The sequence below is a fragment of the Notamacropus eugenii genome, chromosome 6 (assembly GCF_028372415.1).
Source record: "Notamacropus eugenii isolate mMacEug1 chromosome 6, mMacEug1.pri_v2, whole genome shotgun sequence".
Classification (NCBI taxonomy): Eukaryota; Metazoa; Chordata; class Mammalia; order Diprotodontia; family Macropodidae; genus Notamacropus; species Notamacropus eugenii.
Window position 1 is genome coordinate 123016350 of NC_092877.1, and position 14651 is coordinate 123031000.

At 35.1% G+C, this 14651-nt stretch overlaps 1 protein-coding gene across 13 annotated transcripts in view; it reads right to left on the reverse strand.

The window, feature by feature from the left end:
* SCLT1 (sodium channel and clathrin linker 1) overlaps positions 1–14651 on the reverse strand; it is a 264118-nt gene that overhangs the window by 151194 nt on the left and 98273 nt on the right. For 12 of the 13 annotated variants that reach the window (XM_072620993.1, XM_072620989.1, XM_072620996.1 and 9 more), the window contains 2 exons: positions 7258–7348; positions 5899–5990 (listed from right to left, as the gene is read on the reverse strand). The exons of the other annotated variant lie outside the window; for it this stretch is intronic. In XM_072620993.1, coding sequence (XP_072477094.1) covers positions 5899–5990; positions 7258–7348 — 183 coding nt within the window. The remainder of the gene's footprint in view (positions 1–5898; positions 5991–7257; positions 7349–14651) is intronic. 13 annotated transcript variants of the gene reach the window in all.

Below are 14651 nucleotides of genomic sequence, written 5' to 3' on the forward strand. Positions count from 1 at the left end.
ATCTCCTTTTCCATTTGGCTAATTCTGCTTTTGAAAGCATTCTTCTCCTCATTGGCTTTTTGAACCTCTTTTGCCAATTGAGTTAGGCTAGTTTTCAAGGTGTTATTTTCTTCAACAGTTTTTTGGGTCTCCTTTAGCAGGGAGCTGATCTGCTTTTCATGCTTCTCTTTCATCCCTCTCATTTCTCTTCCCAGTTTTTCCTCCACCTCTCTAACTTGATTTTCAAAATTCTTTTTGAGCTCTTCCATGGCCTGAGCCCATTGGGTGGGCTGGGACACAGAATCCTTGATTTCTGTGTCTTTGCCTGATGGTAAGCATTGTTCTTCCTCATCAGAAAGGAAGGGAGGAAATGTCTGTTCTCCAAGAAAGTAGGCTTCAATAGTTTTATTTCTTTTCCCTTTTCTGGGCATTCTCCCCAGCCAGTGACTTGACCTCTGAATATTCTCCTCACACCCACCTCACCTCCTGGTCCTCCCAGCCAGCGTTTGGGGACTGAGATTCAAATGCTGCTTCCAGCCTTAGGGCTTTTGGCGGGGGCAGGGCTGCTATTCAGTGTGAGAATTAAGTTCAGGTGCTGAGGTTGGGGCAGGGCTGCCTCTCAGGCTCAGTTCCCTCAGGGGGTTTATGTACAGACCTTCCACGATGGATCCAGGCTCCCGCACGCTTGGGGAGCCCCTGTCTGCAGCTGCCTCTCAGCTTCTATCTCCCGGGGGGGGCCCGAGCCATGGGGGCACCCCACTCCCCTCTTGACCCGCCAAAGAGACTCTCTCACCGACCCCCATCACCTGTGGGTGGAGGGACTTGTGCGGCCGCTGGAGATCCCGTCCCTGAAGCCTGCTCGGATCTGTACCTCTTGGAGCCGCGGCCGCCGCAGGTCTGGGCTGGGCTCCGCGTCTGCAGCACGACAGACCTTTTGCGAGAGGTTTGCAGGTCCCTCTGTGGGTGGAGGGACCCGCGTGGCCGCTGGAGATCCCATCCCGGTAGCCCACTCGGATCTTTTCCTCACGCTGTTGCGGCCGCTGCAGGGCTGCCCTCTGCTCCCAGTCCCGGCGCCCAGTCCGCAGCGCGAAGGACCCCCCACGAGAGGTTTGCAGGTCTCTCCGGAACAGAAATCTCCCTCGCTCCAATATTCCGTGGCCTCTGGGTGCAGAATTCACCGTGAGTTGGTCCCCTCTAGCCGTTCTGTGGGTTGTGGGTTCGGAGCTATGTGTATGTGCGTCTTTCTACTCCGCCATCTTGGCTCCGTCCCCCATAATTTTTAATTTTTTAACATGGTTTGGCAATGAATAAGTAAATTAAGATAGGGAGTCTTATCACTTCTTATTATATTGGTCAAATCCAGTGATAGGCAATTAATATAGCTCCAGGTTTTCAGGTCTATGTTTCTGTAAAGAGTACTTTAGATTGTATTCAGTAGTTTTTGTGTGTACCTTGGAAGATGGAACTCCCAATTAGTTTATACATTGTGTTAAATATTTTGAACAGAATATCAATAGTTCCTTCAACAGTGTTTTGTTGGTATTACACAGAAAAGCTAAGGATTTTTGAGGGCATATTTTATACACTGATTCTTTGGTAAAATTATGGTTTGAATTAAATTTTGACTTGATTCATTAGGATTTTTCTAATTTCACTATCCAATCCTGTAAAAGTAAAAATTATTTTCTCTTTCCTTATGCTTACCACCTCAATTTCTCCTTACCTTATTTGCTAAAATTTGCATTGCTAGAACTATATCAAACAGCAAGATTGAAAATGGACAATCTGGAATGGTTCTAGTTTATTCTCATAACATGTCATGCCAGTGCATGATTTCAACTAGATCTCATTGATCATATTAAGAAAAAGTCCATTTATTTCTATAATTTTTACTATTTTTAACAAAATAAGTATTGCAATTTGTCAAAAGTTTTTACTTGCACATATTGATGTAATCTTGTGATTTGGTTGTTCTATTAACATTATCTATTAAGCTTATTGCTTCCTAATAGTGAACTATAATAGTGCATTACTAGCTTAAGGTCAACCTCATCATACTGAATAATCTTTTTCATATGTTGATGCAGGCTCTATGCTAATATTTTATTTTTTAAAGAGTGACCAGCTGGTATCAAAAATAAAAGAGAGAATTCATAGCTAATGAATAAAGGAAATGATTAGAAAATGGTTTGCCCAATTATGTGCCAAAAAAACCAACTTAATTGCAGTGTATTAATATTTATAAAATGCTCAGATAAACAAAAAATATTTATTATGAAGATCCTAATCTTAGGAAAATAACTTGAATTAATCATAAATGAACTACTAAAAAAGTCCCTCAGGATGTAGTAGAATCACACATAAATTCTACCAAACATTCAAAGAATAATTATGTCTGTTGCATACAGTGTTTGCAAAATTGGGAAAGGACATCACTAAATTTCTTTTACTGTACAGATGTAATCAAGATTTCTAAATGAGGGAGAAAATCAAAGCAGAGAAATAAAATTATAGACCAATATCCCTAATGAAGTAATGTTGATACAATATTTTTAAAAAATATGGATTATTTTTCCCTGGTAGATTTATACTCAGTTTTGGTAAGTTATTTTTGATTACAAGTCTAGATTTTTTTGCTTTCTTCAATATCATATTCCAAGTTCTTTGTTTCTATGTGATAGTGGTTGCTAAACTTATGCGATCCTGATTGTGGTTACTTGGTACTTGAATTCTTTCTTTTAAGTTGCTTGGAATATTTTATTTTCCACTTGGAAACTCTGAATTTTGACTGTCATATTCTCAGGAGTTTTCATTTTAGGGTTTCTCTGAGGAGGTGACTAATGGATTTTTTTTATTTCTGTTTTGCCCTCTGGTTCTAAGAAAATTTTTTCATTTAAAATATTACAATATCTGGGTTTGTTTTGGTCATAACTTTAAGATAGTCCAAAAATTCTGAAATTCTCATAAGTGTCTTTTCCAGTATAGTTATTTTTGATGAGATACTTCCTATTTTTTTTCAGTCTTTTGACTTTATTTCAATATTTCTTGATGTCTCAGGGAATCATTAGTGTCTACTGGTTAATTCTAATTTTGAAGGAGTTATTTTCTTAAGCAAGGTTTTGTATCACCTTTCTAAGTTGTTAATTTTCTTTCCACATTGTTCTTTCACAGCTCTAATTTCTTTTCCCATTTTCCTCTATCACTCCAGTTTTAAAAAATCATTTTAGAGCTTAATAAAAAATTTCTTAATAAAAATTCTTACTTTATCTTTTCCAAATCCCCAAACCTACCCCTCCTTCCAAGCTTACATATTATTGTCAAAGTAACCACCAGTTAACCTACCAGACTCCCAGGACTGTAATCTGGCATTATCTTAGACTCTGTTGCCTCACTCCATCTAACCAACCAGTTGTCCAATTTTGCAGTCCCTAAGTCTAAAAAATCTTTTAATACTACTTCTCTTTATTTACACAGTTACCTTACCTTAGTCAGGCACTGGTTACTTCTCACTGGGATTATTATTAAAATTAGTAATATAAGACCTCATTCATCTTCTTGCTTCAAATCTCTACTCACTCCAGACCTTCCTAAGGTCACATGCAACAGTCAATAAGCATTCAGTCAGCACTTACTATGTGCCAGGCACTGTAGCTAAAGTAATTTTCTTTGAGTTCAGATCTGAACATGTGATTCTCTTATACAATCAACACTAGTGGCTCCCTACTGTCTCAAGAAAAAAACAGAAACTCCTTGGATTAACTTTAAAGAATTTTACAACCTAACTCCAACTTATCTTTCCCAGGACATTACTTCCTGCCCATATGATGTGATCTAGGCAAACTAGTCTTATTCCTGAAGATGACAATATATTACTCTTCTCTGTGCATTTGCACTGGCCACCCCCAATGCCTGTATGTATATATGTTGTCTCTCCTGCTAGAAATCAATCATTATTAAATATCGATTATAGTATTCATATAACAAATCTTATTGAAATGTGCAAGGTACTAGGAATAAGTAGAAATAAATAATCAACCCTGTCTCCACTACTGTATTAAATATATGGAGAAGGAGATTTCTTCATCATTACTTTTGATATCTCAGTGTTCATTTAAACATTTCTTCTGAGAAAAGTGCTGATGACAGGACTTTCTTTAATCACTTTATCTTTGATGTAGGTATGTATACTTTTTTACCTTCTTAAGATAATTCAGGCTATATGATGACTTTGAAATTTAATAAAGAAGGCTCCAAACAATGAAATAGTGGCATAAATTATGTATTCTAGGAACAAGCAACTAGCATTTTGAGAGTGCTATTAGAAGAAAAAAAGCAATGAAAGTCACTTTTTCTGATGTGACTATGAATTCTTGGCAATTAAAATTCATTTTTAGGACATAAAAATGAAAATATGCTTAGGGCTTTTCTTCTTCAGGTTTATTCAAAAGATTTTAGGAGAAAAAATCACTGCTTTCTAAAACTCCCTGAAAATGTCATTCTTAATAATATACACACCCTCCTCCATGTTAGTCTTATAAAATCTCTACTATATCTTCCTTTCCTCTCATTTTTAAATAGTAAAGACAAAAGCAAAATTTGTCTTTTTTTACCCCTTAGCCTAATTAATAAGAACTGATTGCTTACTATCTTGATTGAGAAGGAAGACCTAGCCAAAACTCACTTTCCTACATTTATTCAATTATCTATTATCCCTTTCTATAATTTTCTGATTTTTTTCCTTCCTGTTTTAGCATAATTGTAGGCATCAGGAAACAAACTCAAGAACAGGAAGAAACTGAAAAATAAGAGGAAAAGAAGAAAGGAAATGACTAATGGGGAAAGTTCTAAAGAAGACAAGAGTTTGAAACAAGGGCTCAAGTAGAGGAGTTAGCCTTGATTAAGATGGGACACCCCATCATCCAGTAGCCACTTGGGCACTAGAAGAGAAAATGGTGAAGACACAGAAGTTTTGAGGAACGGAGTAATAAGCAAGATAGAAGAAAGCACAACAGATGGTTTTGGTGTGTCAGCAAAATAGGACATGAGGTCATCTACTGAAGTGTCTTTGGGACCTTGAAGACAGAAAAGCAGCTTTGGAATAGCTACTGTGAAAAGTGTAATACAACATTAATCAGATATGAATAAAAGAGTTCCCAAGCAATACAGAGAGAGGGTCCAATTGAGGCTAAGTAAACTTGAATTTGTAATTTTTCATTATACCACATGAATTTTTATCTTATTACATGAAATTCCATTTTTTTTATGTAGAAATTCATCCATGAAAGAAATGTGATGACTAAATTTTAACCCTGATTCAAAAAAGACTTACAATGGAGGTACTGAGATGACAAGTGATATAAAGAATAGGCATTTAAGGACTTTTTTAATAGCTCATAAAATGTTCACTAAAGTTAAAGATGGTAAAAATTTATCTCTAATTAGCTATACCAGTGACAGGGCAATTTTTCCTAGTTTCATGGGTGCTTAGCTGGGATCTGGGACACTACTACTGAATATATAATCTTATATTTCCATACTTCCTTTGAAGAGGATAAGAGAGGAGAAGAGAGGAAAGAAGAAGTGGGAAGAGAAGGTAAGGAGAATATGGGCTATGAAGAATAGATGAGAAAATATATTTCCTTCCCTTTGGATAGGTGGGAGCAATGGAATATCACATACACTTTCATATTCAGATGACATAGTTTAGTATTGCTGATCTGCTTTCCCGGCCTTCTTTTACAAAATATGGTTGCCAGGGGAAGGGAGGGAACTGGTGAAATATTCATACAGTAAGAAAAAAAATTAATACAAATTTTAAGATAATGCTCATAGTAAAAACAATCTTAAAAGTAATAAAACTAGGTTGGAAGATAAACTGAAAAATCACATCATATTTAGATATAACTTTTGGAAGCTTACCTTGTTTCTAGCTGTTTTATACTAGATTGTAACTGATATAACCTCCTGTCTGATGCTTCCTCCCTTCCTTGGGCAGATTCCATATCTTCCACCTTTAAACCAAAGAAACTAGAATATTTACTTCAAAAGCCCCCCAAAATTCAATACTTCACTACACATCACATATTCAGTGTTTTAAATTTACTGTCATAACTACTATGACAGACTGAAGAAACAGAATCATGTATATAATAAAATCATCAATACTTCTCAAATTACATTTGTCATGTAATTAGGTAACAAATACATCCCATATTTATAACAACAACAACAACAAACATACAAATTATCCACTGCTAACAGATTCAGATAAAATTCTTTAGGCTACTTCCATAAAACAAATTGAAGAAATCCAACCAACTACCCTGAATTTTAATGCTTGAATACTGGCAAAAACACAAGGAAATGACCGATAAAAACCATGCTAATTTTAAACTACATTGACATTTTCCAAAAAGCCAATAAAAAAGTAAAGAGGGGAGGGATTAAGTACATTTCCTGGTACTTAAAGGTAATGAAATCATTTTAAAATAAAATCACTGTGCCATTTTTAAAAGATGGCAAGCTGAATAAAAACCTGTTGTTAACAATATTTTATTTTGCATAGAAGAAATGTGTCGTTTTATGTAGATGTTATTTGTTACATATTTGCTACAGTGATTCTGCCACTGCACACAAAGTAGAGAAGTAATGGTACCTTTTGAGCAGATAGGCTTGCCTGACAGGCAGTCTCAACATCTCCCCCACTTTATGCTGACTTTCCCACAAACATATTAGCATTATTAAAAGTTCAACAAAATAATTACACTTAAAACGATTTGAAACTTGCTTAGACAACTAAACAATAAAAGAAATGTAGCAGGATTTGGGAAAACAGTACACTGCCAATTAAGATTATTTGTAAAGCTGATATTCCACTTTCAATAACAAAGCAGAAATTTAAAAAAAAATTAAAAAGCATTAAAACACCCTGTCACATACAAATCTACTTTTTCTATAAACTTAAACTTTTCAAGAGATGGGGAAAAAAACCAAAATAATGTGCCTTACGTGATTACAGTATGCTATGGGGAAATCATTCACTCTCACTGATTACGTTTCAACTGAACCTAAACTTAGTTCTTTCTTCAAATTTCTCCAAATTTTTGAGAAAGTTTCATGGTTTTCTCATTTCACTAATATTTTGATTAAAAAAATTGACAACTTCTAACTCTCCTCTCAATCTTAAGAGGTCTAATTTCAAATGAAAGTTATCTTTAAACAAGAAGAATGTTGCTTGACACATTCAAATTTTTAACTATTTTAGAAATATCTAAATACCTTCCTTTGTATCTGTCCTTGAAGGTCTTCAACTATTTTGGTCATTTCTCCCACTTTTGCTGTAGCAACTCTGAGGTCTAATTTGGTTTGCCTTAAAAAGAAAAGTATGATAATTAATTCATGAAACATTAAAGAGAATAGCTTAAATTTGTTGAAATTGTTGATCTATAAATTTATTGACCTAATGCACACTGGTTTAACTCTTCAAAAAAAAAAGAGTTGAGAAGTCCTGAGATGGACCTCAAAGAGCTCAACAAAGAGGTTAGAGGAGCACGCACCAAAAGGATAAACACTGAAAACGGAATGTGTGTCATGTTATCATTTATTGTTGTTTAGTCATTTACTTGTGTCTGATGCTTCCTGATCCTATCTGAGGCGCTCTTGGCAAAGATACTGGGGTGGTTTGCCACTTCCTTCTCCAGCTCATTTTACCCAGGGTCACAGAGCTAGTAAGTATCTGAGACTAGATTTGAATTCAGCAAGATAAGTCTTACAGATTCCAGGCCTGGCATTCTATTCACTCCACCATCTAGCTATCCTATGTTATTTATATACCATACTCAAACTATTAGGTTAAGGAAAGTAAACTATTAGGCTTGGGAAAGTAAGAAGTGGAAGAAACTTTTAACTGGAAATATCTAGTCTTTGGGAGCTAAAGAGGTGAATGCTTAACTTTTTTAATGTGTCCAGTAATACTGACAAGGGATTTTTCAAAAACCAAATTATGTAGCCCTCTGCTTTTCAAGTGATTAAGTTAAAACAAATATTTGCTGTATTTGGCAATTAAAAGTTGTTTGAGATCTTAAGAGATCTTCATTGTAAAGAAGTTAAGAAATAATTTGATCATGTTATTATGGTATTTTAATAATCTTTAACAAAGATTCATTTGTCTACTGGTTTACAATAGGGAAGGGATCCCAAAAATGCTTTATGGCATCTTCAAATAAAGATTTTATTTTAATTTCCATCCAACAACTGAAAAATGAAGAATCTTTACTGAATAGACACTATGGTAATAGATGCTTTTAAAATACAAGATACTATATAAAAATTATGGGACTACCTTAAAGCCATGATGAAAAAAAGAGCCTAGACATCATCTTTCATGAAATTATCGAGGAAAATTGCCCTAATATTCTAGAACCAGAGGGCAAAATAAATATTGAATCCACTGATCACCTCCTGAAAGGAATCCTGAAAGAAAAACTCCTAGGAATATTGTAGACAATTTCCAGAGTTCCCAGGTCAAGGAAAAAATAGTGCAAGCAGCCAGAAAGAAACAATTCGAGTATTGTGGAAATACAATCAGGACAACATAAGATCTAGCAGCTTCTATATTAAAGGACTGAAGGGCTTAGAAAATGATATTCCAGAAGTCAAAGGAACTAGGATTAAAACCAAAAATCATCTACCCAGCAAAATTGAATATAATACGTCAGGGGAAAATATGGTAATAGAAGGCTTTCAAGCATTCTTGATGAAAAGATCAGAGTTGAATAGAAAATTTGACTTTCAAACACAAGAATCAAGAAAAGCATGAAAAGGTAAACAAGAAAGAGAAATCATAAGGGACTTACTAAAGTTGAACTGTTTACATTCCTACATGGAAAGATAATATTTGTAACTCTTGCAACTTTTCTCAGTATTTGGGTAGTTAGAGGGATCGCACACACACACACACACACACACACACACACACACACACACACACACACAGACAGAGGGCACAGAGTGAGTTGAATAGGAATGGATGATATCTAAAAAAATAAAATTAAGGGATAAGAGATGAATATATTGGGAGGAGAAAGGGGGACATGGAATGGGGCAAATTATCTCTCATAAAAGAGGCAAGTAAAAGCTTTTTCAATGGAGGGGAAAAGTGGGGAGGTAAGAAGAAAAAAGTGAAGCTTGCTCTCATCACATTTGGCTTAAAGAGGTCATAACATACACACTCAATAAGATATGTCAATTTATCTTACGCTACAGGAAAGTGTGTGTTCGTCCTTCATTGACAAGAAGACCATGCCATCAGAGAAATGATGACAAGACTTACACTTGACTTTGTTTTGAGTGCGGGAGGGTTGTGCAGGTCACCAGCCTCAGTTCTCCTCCAGAGCCATCTGAATCCAGTGACCAGATATTCATCAGGATGACTGGAGATGACCCAGGATGAGGCAATTAGGGTAAGTAACTTACCCAAGGTCACACAGCTAGTGAGTGTCAAGTGTCTGAGGTGAGATTTGAACTCAGGTCCTCCTGACCCCTGCACTGGTGTTCTATCCACTGCACCACCTAGTTGCCCCTACCTTAGATCTCTAGAATTTGTAAGAAACCAAGAGTCAGAGAAATTAAAAGGAAAGCTGGAGTTATAACAAGAAACAGCTCAAAAGTTTGAAGGCTGACTCAGTTATCTCCATAGTCCAGTTTATTCCCCTGTACCTTAATAGGTTTAGAAATCACTGCAATCTTCACTCGCTGACACAACTCCTCCCATCCCCCACTGAGATGATCCTTTTATTTCATGAACCCTCAATTTCTTCCTCAGTAGTTTTCTCTCTGCATCAGGAAAGTAGGGGAGAAAGGAATAAGTGGCGTATGAGGGGAATGATAGAAAGGAGGGTTAATGGGAGGAGGGATTAATTAGAAGTAAACCCTTTAGGGGAGGGACAAGGTCAAAAGAGAGAATAGAATAAATGCGGGGCAGGACAGGATGGAGGAAATATAATTAGTCTTTCACGACATGACTCATGGAAGTCTTTTGCAAAGCTACACATATATAGCCTATATTGAATTGCTTGCCTTCTCAGTGGAGGAAGGGAGAGAAGTTGGAAATCAAAGTTTTAAGAATGAATGCTGAGAATTGTTTCTGCATGCAACTGGAAAAAAAGAAATACAGGTAATGGGGTACAGAAATCTATCTTGCCCTACAAGAAAAGAGAGAACATGGTGATAAGGGAAGGGAGGGGTATGATAGAAGGTAGGGCAGATTGAGGGAAGGGGTAATCAGAATGCACGGTGTTTTGGGGTGGGGGAGGGGAGAGATGGGGAGAAAACTTGGATCTCAAAATCTTGTGAAAATAAATGTAGAAAACTAAAAATAAATTAATTAAAATTTTTAAAAAATGCAAGTTACTTTAGTGAATAATACACATATTTTTCTATAGGATGCCATGGAAAGTCTATGAATATAAATCAATAAGTAAATATTTATTAAGTACCTACCACCTATGTGCCATGCACTATCATACTAATATATGAAAATTTAAATTATGGCAAGACTTAAGTTAATGACTTTTTATAAATTTTTGTTCCTCAGGGAACAGAGAAATTGTGGGAATTGAATGAAATACACTGGATCTTATGACTCAATTCTGGATCTAGCTCAGTTCCCTTTCTCTTCAGTTATGACTCTACTCCCAAGTACTGTCTCATGAGAAAACTTTATTTAATTATGGGAATTGTGAGAAAACTTGACCGAACTGTTTGACCCTAACCCTGGGAAGCTGGACCACCTTTACCTATTGCTTAGAAACCCTTAACTAAAGATCAGAAAGTCAGTCAAATCCAGAGGTTGATCTTCTCACAATAGTATATCTGAAGCAATCCATGTCTTATTTGAAAACTAGCCCCATACTGGTCCATCAGTTACTGGTTGTTTGTTCCTTTGAATAAAACTTGAGAGGGAATGGGACCTCTTTTTTTGATTCAGTGAACTGTACTTATTAATTCTTCCCCTCCCAACTCAGAAAGCCCATAATCTTTCTTCCAATTAGAAAGCAGCTTACTTGATCTTGTATCCTCATTTATATACTGTTAATTGTTTTCTTTAAATGCATTAAAAATTCTCTTCTATATTTAGGGTCCAGTCAGTGCCAGGCTTAGAAGGCCTGGCCCTGATTTGTTTGCTATGTATGCATTGCTTAATAAATCAATATGCTCAGAAGCTCAAGTCTTCATTTCCTCAGTTATTTCAGATTTCACTTGTCACATTTCTTTTAAAATGACTGAGATGCATTTTACTATTTGAAATTACAAACAGAACTAAAAATTTTTCTAAATTTTTTCTAAATCCAAGCAGTATCATGTACAGTCACAAATAAAAATAATAAATATTTGCATATTTATTAAATGTTTATAAAACACTTTCTTCATATCACCAGGATGAGTTTAGAATGACCATTGTGTTCTACTTCTCTACAAATGAGAAAACCGAGGTAATGATTTGCCAAAGATCACAGAGTTAAGAAAGTAATATGAATGAGGCAGAAACAAATGTTAGAGTTTTAGGATTAAAAGATTTAGAGTTGGAAAGGAGTTTAGAGATCAGCTAGTTCAAGACCATCTCATTTTATAGATGAGAAAAGTAAGGTCCAAAGCACTTAAATGACTTGTCCAAAGCTTCAGACCTACGTATCAGATGAAGGATTAATTTATGTCATCTGAGTCCAGATTCAAGTTTTTGGTGCAAAGTTCTTTCCACCATTCCAAATACAGTTTTTACTTCCCTTATATGAAAAACTGGGTTTTTTAAAACATGAAAAGACTTATCATTGATTTTGCAATGGGATTTACTAGTTTGTAAAAAACAAAATCTGCTACCCTAGTGAATCTAACATGTGATTTGATATACATAGGTTTCAAATTTACATGCAATTTTGAGAACACATTCAACAAATAAAATGAATTATCCTAATGAAATATAAATTATAAAAATACTAAAAGTAATTATTTTACATACTGTTTATGTACATATAATTGTATATTCCTTGGAAATTAAATATGTATACATGCATGTTTTATGAATATAAGATTTGTCCAGATAAAGATAATATCTAATTTAAGGTTAATAATTCGGATACCATAGCTACTCTTGTTTTAATACTATGGTATTATATTTAATTCTAGATACGTTATAGGAAGGACACTTTTCCAGGCTAAACATCCCTAATTCCTTCAAACTAACTCATGCTGCATGGTCTTTAGTCATAAGATATATAGAACAAAATTTAATTAAGACCAAAGACTCATCAAAGTATTTATAGATCAAAGCGTTACAAAATAATGATGAGGGAGACAGATGTGTTCAAGATACAGGATGTGTGGAGACTAACATCATCTGCTGAAAAGCACCTAAGATGCAAATTGTGAAAACAATGATATTGTATTAAAGATAATAACAATAGCATATAAAATAAAAATTCACAGAAGCAACCAAGCTAACTTACGCAAATTTATATCCCTGAACATTTAAATTAAACAACAGATAAAAAGAGAAAAACAATCATTTGGATTATTTGGTAGTTAAATAAATTAAGAGACTTAATGAATTAATACATCAAAAGAATACACAAATAAAATAGTGAGAAATCAATAAAACACCAAATAAAATGAAAAAATACACTAATAAGGATTCTTTTAAAACAATAAAATTTAAAAATAGTTAGCAAGTTTAAGAAAAAAATCAAAATAATTAGAAGAAAAAGCATTACGAATACAGAAAGAATACATAAATATAAATGAGACTTTTATATAACTATATACCAGAAATATTAATTAAAATATAAAAGAAATGGATATTTACAAAAATAACAAATATCCAGGTTGATACAATAAAAAATTAAAAGCCTAAATAATTCAACCTCGGTTAGGAAAACTGATTAAGTTATTAGCAGTTGCCATATGACCAGATAAATTCACATAGGAATTTTACCAAATATTTTTAAAATATATAATTGCCATTCTGTGTAAATTCTTCTATGCTTATAGTTCTCAAAATCTGGCAAAGATAAGGTAGAAAAAAATTATAGATCAAAATTATTAATGAGAGTCTCATTCACTTCCACAGCTTCAATTATCATGATGAGGATAACTCACAAATCTAAACCTCCTGAATTTACCTCTCTGAATCTACATTTTCCAATACCTAAATAACTTCTCTGATTTTGCTTTTCTTCCTTCCCAATTTCAACCCTACAGTTCATCAATGCAACATTACATGGTTGCTCTCTTGGCCTATTTCTGCTCATGCTGTGTTAAAAGCCATCTCTGGCTCACTTCCACTATCCACTTGCTTTGATCCTATTTATATGCTACAGAACAGTGCTGGAGAAGTTATGCAACTTTGTTGACTGATTCCATTAAGAACTCAAGTTATCTAATCTCAGTTGTGGCCTTATTGCAACAAAGCAATTCTTTTAATCCTTCCTGATTCTATGCTGTACTTCTCAGAGCAGCTATACACAATTCTCTCTTCTTGAACCTCTCAGACCATCTATAACCTCTCAACCTCAGCAAAAGACATTACTCAGAAAGTAAGTCATTTGCTGTAAAGTCTCCCTTCTCCCTTAATTTACATCTCCATCTTCCTGCCTCCAGGTGGGAAGAATATCTGAGCCACCTTCTTTTTAGAGCAATATTGGTATCCTTAAAAGTACTGTAATCATCCTTGAAACTTAAGTGGCTCAAGGGAATAAAAGGTTCAGCCATTGGCATCACTTCCCAGTCGAGTATAGAAAGCTTTAGCTCATCTCTGCTGCCTGAGTGGAGGATCATCATGGACAACAAGGCAATCTAGCACTGCTGAATCAACTCAGTGTCCTTTCTAAGTATTTTTCCTCTGTCATGACTAAGTAAAACTCCTTTTGTTCATTGGAATCCCAATATCAAACCTTAACCATAAAGAGACAGACCTGAGTCAGTCTCTTACACCAAGATCAAACCCTGTCAATGTACAATTATCAAATTTAATTTAAAATAAAAAAGAAAATCAAAATAATAATTGAGAGAGGGGAACTCACAATACAGAAGGAAAGAGGAAAATTCCCCTGGAAAAAGAGACTGCTCCCAGAGTCATTCTCCATCTTCCTCTACTCAACACCCAAATTCCTTCCAATTTACTGGTCTCTTCTCTGCTGCCTCCAAACATGCCTAGGTCTTTCCCACCTGACAAAAAGGTCGACTGTCTCTCCTCCCTTTCAAGTCCAAACCCCAAGAAAGGTAATGTACTACAACAGAAAAAAGAAGTGACTCCAGAGTCAAAGGACCCTTGTTCAAACCCCATCTTTGATATAACCTTGGGCAAATCACTTCATTTTCTATGGTATCAGTTTCCTCACTTAGAAAATCACTCCTCTTTCCCCAAAAACGTTTTCCCATCTTTACAACTTTCATTAAGGTCACCACCATCCTTAGACCTACAGCTCTGGTGTCATTCCCTGGACTATTCACTTTTACTTTCCTTATATATCCAAGTAATTATAAAGTTGTTCTATCTCCAAGAGCCCCTGGTCTATATGAAGTCTTTCCTGATGTCTCCCAGTTGCTAGTTCTGTTCTCAAAAGAACTACTTCCTATATATTCCACCAGCACCTCAAGTTCACCAGCTATGGAATTTG